Raw genomic sequence first — 6,102 nt, forward strand, 5'->3', positions numbered from 1 at the left:
AGAGGAGAACAAAACTCGAATAAAGACAACAGCAAATATGACAATTAACAGGTCTTAGTATTCATATAACAGATCACAGTCAAATTGATACAGACATAAAATTTGGAAACGCAAGTTTCAAGGTCTTCAAGGTAAGAAGTAAAACCTAATATCTATATACTCGCCATACACCGATATTAGCTACCTCGAATCACTCTCCATACAAGGCTTGTGCATGTTCCACTGTTTGTGTACTCCTTATGCAGATAAACAATTCCTGCAAGTACCAAATACAACAAACCAAGATTGATTTCCATAACAAGAAACAGTATAGAAAATAAAAAATAAAAAAGCTCCGTCATGAATTAAAGAGTAAAACAAAGAACATAAGCTGACAGGAGGGTGACACTCACTAACATGTAGCCTTATTTACATTAACTAGGAAAGCTGGGGAATTGGCTTAGAAGGCTTCGCCAGACATGGTGGAGAAGTCATCAAAACTCCAAAGATTGATAGAGTTTCCACCATCCTGAGTTGAATCACCGGCGAGGAAGGTGTCCAATAACGCATCCCAGCTTCCCTCAAGATATGGCATCTGCAAGAACTTCATCTGAGACTCGAAAGCCGAAAGCTCCTCTGATAGAGTCTTTGCATGATTTTCTTCAGGAAGCACCACATTCTCTGAGTCAGACTTCAGCTTCTTTGTTGGGTTAGTATCCTCAAGAGATAGCGAGTCATCATTTTCTGAAGTGGCTGAGAAAACAGAAGAAATTTCTGGAGTCTTTGAGCCATGTTCTCCCAGCCCAAAGTCAGAACACTCGAATGAATTGCTACCCTGATCAGAACTGAAATACATCGGAGTAGTAGCAGCTGGAGCATTGGATTTGAGTCCAGCACCCGCTTTAGCAGGGAGAGTCTCCACATGCTCATATTGATTAGTCAGTGGTTTCTCTTCCAGAAAACCCATAGCATTGTAGTAGTCCTGATCAGAGTTATTCACAAAATTGAAACTTTGATTGTTCAAATTCGACTCGGAGGAGTTCGAATTTTCCTTGGGCAGTGATCTCTTAGGACCTTCCTTAACAGGATGTTTAGGCAAAGCACGCGGAGTTTCATCTGGGAAATTCACCTTGGCTTTCTTACCACGGATTCGTCGTGCCTCAGCATCATAAGCTCTTGCAGCTTCTTCAGCAGTGTTGAAAGTTCCGAGCCAAACTCGGACACCTTTCCTAGGGTCGCGGATCTCGGCAGCCCACTTACCCCACGGGCGCTGCCGAATTCCCCTATACTGGTTCTTTCTCTTTCTCTTTGCAGATTTCTCAGCTTGCCCATCAGATTCAGTATATTTCACAGTTGTTGAGCCTTCAATCATAAATAAGAAAATGCATCACACAAAAGAGAATCCAAATCTCAAAAAATGGAGGCGAAAAAATCAATAACCCCATCAAACTAAATCTAAAAAAGAAAGCCATAAATTTTTTATGTGAAAAAAAAAAGGATCAGCTCGGACACTTGATTCAGGTTGAAAATACAAGGCAAGCACATGCAGAAATTTAAGGATCTAAGAGAAAACGAGCAAAAGAACTAACAGAAAATGGATGTTCTAGCGTTTTTCATTTCATGGGTTAAAAAAAAATCTATTTAAATTCTTACACAATTCCGCAAGCCTTTCGAGCAAAAAATGAACAAATATTTTCAAAAGGTTTGAGCAATAAGAAAGAAACAAAAAACACAATTTTGGGGCTAAAAGAGATTTATCTAACCAAGGTAATTCACTCTTTTTTTTCAGCAAATTATTTAATATATAATTGGAAAAAGAAACATGATCTACCAAATCAATGATCCGTTTTCTTAAATGGAATTTTAGTTCTCGAAACCCAAAATATTTTATTTTTTTACCAGAAAGATTTTTCTTTTTTCTGTTTTTATGGAAAATTTTTTTCCAATAAAGCAAAATTCATAAAAATATACAATTCATCTTCAACGTATCGATCGAATCAACAACCATAACATGATACAAATATTAGATATTTGTTTCTACTGGGAGGGAAAAAAAATGCTTGCTAGCTTATTGTCGATGAAACAAGTTCCTATTTGACCCCAAAAATAGTGATCGTCATTTTTTTTTCCCAAAATCATCGAAGATATATGATTGGATAAATAAATATATATATATATATATATATATATACATACATACATACAACAAGAGAATAATTGAAATATTAACAATAAAACCATAAATCCAATTTTTAAACCCAAAAAAAAAGGTACTCAACCTAAGAGGAAGAAAGGCAGGAAAGCGAAAAAAGCCTTCGAATTAAAAAAAACAAAAAACAAGAACCATTTCTGTGGAGTCATTAGCAGAATCAAATACTAAAAAACCTAATCTTATATCAAACACAAAATATATTCAAAGAAAAAATTTCTGAACAAGGAAAAAATAAAATTAGAATAAAATAAAAAACCATTTCTGTGGAGTCATTAGCAGAATCAATTGCTAAAAATCTATCATATATATCGAACAAAAAATTAAACTGATAATAATAAAATCATTTCTAAACAAAGAAAAATAAAATAAAAATAAAAAGGTAAGAGAGCGGTTACCACGAGAGGAGGTGGGCTTGCGAGCAGAGAAAGCGAAAGGCTTGACATCTATAACTTCGTCGTCGTCGTCGACGTCGGAGTCATCCTTGAAACCCTGGAAATCAGCCTCGAAGTCATCGTCGATGTCGACGATCACCGATCTCACAGGCTTGGAGAAGCGCTTGCCGGAGCCGGATTTCTTCAGATCCGGCCAGAGGTAGTCGGCGGTCAGACGCGACGACCGCGGCGTCGAGATGAAGTCGGAGATTATAGCACCTCCACACATTCTCCTTCACTGCACAACAAACAACCCGGATCCAAAAAACCTCTTGCAGAGAATCAAGAGAAAAGGTTTGAGATTTTTCAAAGAAGAAAGTTTTCTTTTTTTTTTTTTTTGACGAGAGATTTGTTTTCCTTTCTGTGTGTTTTGTTTTCCTTTCTGTGTGTTTTGTTTTGTATAAGGCTTTATATATTTCTCTGTTCTTCAGCAAATGAAAGAGTCGGGTTCGGTTAAAGAGGAGTAAGAGTTGTTGTTGAGGGAAAGTTGATTTACCATTATGCCCTTCATTCGGGTGTGGAATTACAGATTCTCGTTTCGTGGGTTTGGAGTACAGTGCCCCTTGCCTTGGCGTAGAGATGGAATCTTCTGGTCTCCATCAGCTGTTACCGTACGCTTTGTGAATACGATACACGTGTATGTGCCCGCACGCCAAAATGAGAATATTATGGCCCGTTATTAAACGACTTTAAAATAATTTTATTTTTAATATAAAAGTAAAAATGGGATTGTTTTGATAATTATTTTAAAATTGTGTTTAGTTTATTTTTTAAAAGATTATTTTGAGTATAATAAAAAAATAAAATTGTGTTTGGTTATAACTATTAATTAATATATTATAACATTATTGATAAGTATTAAAAAATAAAAACAGAAAATAGAAAATAACTTTTAACCGTTTTTTAATTTCTTTACAAAAACCGTTCTCATTATTTTTTGTTTTTCATTTTCATTTTTAAAATATTTGCTAAACAAACGCGGTTTGAAGACCATTTTCATTTTTGTGCCTCAAAAAGTATTCAAAAACATTTTTAAAAATAAACAAAAATCAATTTTAAACGCACCCTATGATCCTACTTCTTTATTTTTTTTCTTTTAATTTACCCCCTAAAAATACTTTTCATGATTGAGAAATTACCTTCTATATCTTTTCTATTTTATGATTTTAACAAAGTATTGTAGAGTATCACGACTAATTCATGATTACGGTTAAAATTTAGATGAAAAATGATTTTCTACGCTTTTATGTCGACAGCTTTTAAGGAAAAGAATACTGAAATTTTGGATAACGAGCGAGAGAGCACGTAAATCAACGTTTCTTTTAAGTTTTGCATCATATAAATTTAGCAGCGCTCTACAATATTTTATTAAATCAAATTAAAGGATAATTAAAAGTTTATAAAAGTTATTTGCTGATTGATGTCAAAGTTTAGGGTTTTCTCTTTGCATATAAAGGAGGGTAAAATAGCGAACAAAAGATAAAAGTCGGAAGGCTTTGTCAAAATAAAAATAAAAAATTACGTTTGGTTCATGGATTCAAAACTATGATTCAGAATTATTCTCGATTTATGTGTGTTTTTTTGTGATAAAAAATATTATAGTAAATCACGAACCGTAATTCAAACTATGACACGGATCCTTACTCCAAACGCACCCTAAACCCAGGAACTACGCTAAGATTATACTGTTATAGTATATGTGTGTCTCCCTCAATCTGATAGAAATCTTACGATGCATAAAAGATAAATGTCCAAGGGCTTTATCAAAATAAAAACAAAAAATTAAGCCGATTATGGGAATTGCATTAGAGTTATACAGTTATAGTACGTATGATCTCCCCCAATCTGATAGAATTCTTACAATCCGGAAACAACTATACCAGTAAAAGAGTTTTTTTTTTTTTTTTTTGCTCTGGACAAAATTATTTTCAGAAATATCTTTCAGAGTGATTAATCAGTGAAAAGAAAAAAAAAAAAAAAAAGTTGGTCGTTTTCATATTTTTTAGACTAAAAATGACCATTTTGTATTTTCTTCTCCTCTTTTTAATGTTTTTATCCATACAAAAAAAAAAAGCGTTTCTTTCTATGAAAGCATTTGACTTCTCCATCCTGGGTTATATTCAGAAACTGTAATTACAGATTTGATTTGTAATCTACGTTTGACGCCAAGCTCAATAATAAATCAATGTGTTTTAATTATAAAACATGAATTTCCCATTTGATATTTGGTTTTTAGCCTGTAACATGAATCTCCATCATAAATTATATTGGATATGTATCATTGCAGGATTTCCAAGTTATTGATAATTATTTTTATGCATTTATTACATGCACGTAACTGTTCATGTATTTTTTTTTCCCCTCGAATAAAGAATATTTGTTCATGCATTTAATGGTGTTCAATTTAAACCAAATCTAATTTATTTAGATGTACATAGTTGGGATACAAGTAGATGCATCCTAAATCATATCACACACAAACATATTAACTTTTGGACTTGGCTGCCAAATGGAAATTGAGACGCCCCTCATTTGAGGCCGCCACTGTTACTAACTTTTTAACTTGTACTTACTGGAGTTTTTTAAAATATGCGGAACATTTTTTTTTTTTTATATAAGAATGAATACTTTCATAATTTGTAACAATAATTTCAAATAAGTGAATCACTAAATTTCTTAAAGCTTTTCTTAATTTTAGTTAAGATAAAACCTTTTAGGAATATCCTTCAAATGGAATAGCATTTGAACTCTTGTTTTAAATACTCTTTAAAAGCTTTTCTAAAACTAGTCATTTCAATCGGCCATCTCATTTGACTTTAAAACGGATTTCGGGAGAAATCTTAAATTCAAGTACATCTTAAAGTCCTTCTAAAATTACTCATTTAAATCGTCATGTTTAAAATTCATTTATTTGTTGCATGTACTGTTGCAACGTTCTAAAACTTAAATACTCAAAACTAGGGTTGTTAGTTACAACCTTGGTTTTCTTAACATACATATGTACGTATACTTTTTAAACATACATACTTGAAACTTTTGAATCATATAGACATATACATGATTTTTCTTAAACTTACTGCGGAAAATAACTGCGTGAGCGGTATCCATTCCCATCTCCACCATTCGTCCACCGCTCGCCATTGCCCTTCAAGAATTGCTGATAGGTTTCTTACCTACAACATGAACATATCTGATTGAGCTTTCGCTCAGCAAGTAGGAACTATATCTCACAAAATAACTGTAAGTACACATGAATAAATATGCATGAGCTGATTATGCTTAATTATGATGTCTTATCATAATTTTATTATCTTACCTTATCTTTCTTACTGATGGGCCCGAGTGCTCGCGTACCACTTGCGCGCAATCATCGGAACGTGAGGGTTTGCAAGGTCCCCCACGACACCGTGATTATAACTTGAATGCCTCCCTTGAGTCGGAGGACATTATTGTTATTTTCTTTTTCTCCCTTGTGGAGCT

At 33.4% G+C, this 6,102-nt stretch overlaps 1 protein-coding gene across 3 annotated transcripts; it reads right to left on the reverse strand.

The window, feature by feature from the left end:
* On the reverse strand, nt 1–3,013 carry LOC21386046 (ethylene-responsive transcription factor RAP2-12). 3 transcript variants are annotated; one of them, XM_010091404.2, is made up of 3 exons: nt 2,587–3,013; nt 413–1,341; nt 1–256 (listed from the first exon to the last, which is right to left on the reverse strand). In XM_010091404.2, the coding sequence occupies exons 1-2, from the start codon at nt 2,849–2,851 to the stop codon at nt 440–442; spliced, it is 1,167 nt and encodes a 388-aa protein (XP_010089706.1). In that variant the 5' UTR covers nt 2,852–3,013; the 3' UTR covers nt 1–256; nt 413–439. The 3 variants fall into 3 exon arrangements, with proteins under 3 accessions (XP_010089706.1, XP_024016964.1, XP_024016963.1); XM_024161196.1 differs by having other exon boundaries at nt 397–1,341; XM_024161195.1 differs by having other exon boundaries at nt 393–1,341.
* Between the last annotated feature and the right edge of the window lie 3,089 nt (nt 3,014–6,102).

Source organism: Morus notabilis, unplaced genomic scaffold (assembly GCF_000414095.1).
Source record: "Morus notabilis unplaced genomic scaffold, ASM41409v2 Scaffold2802, whole genome shotgun sequence".
Taxonomy (NCBI): domain Eukaryota; kingdom Viridiplantae; phylum Streptophyta; class Magnoliopsida; order Rosales; family Moraceae; genus Morus; species Morus notabilis.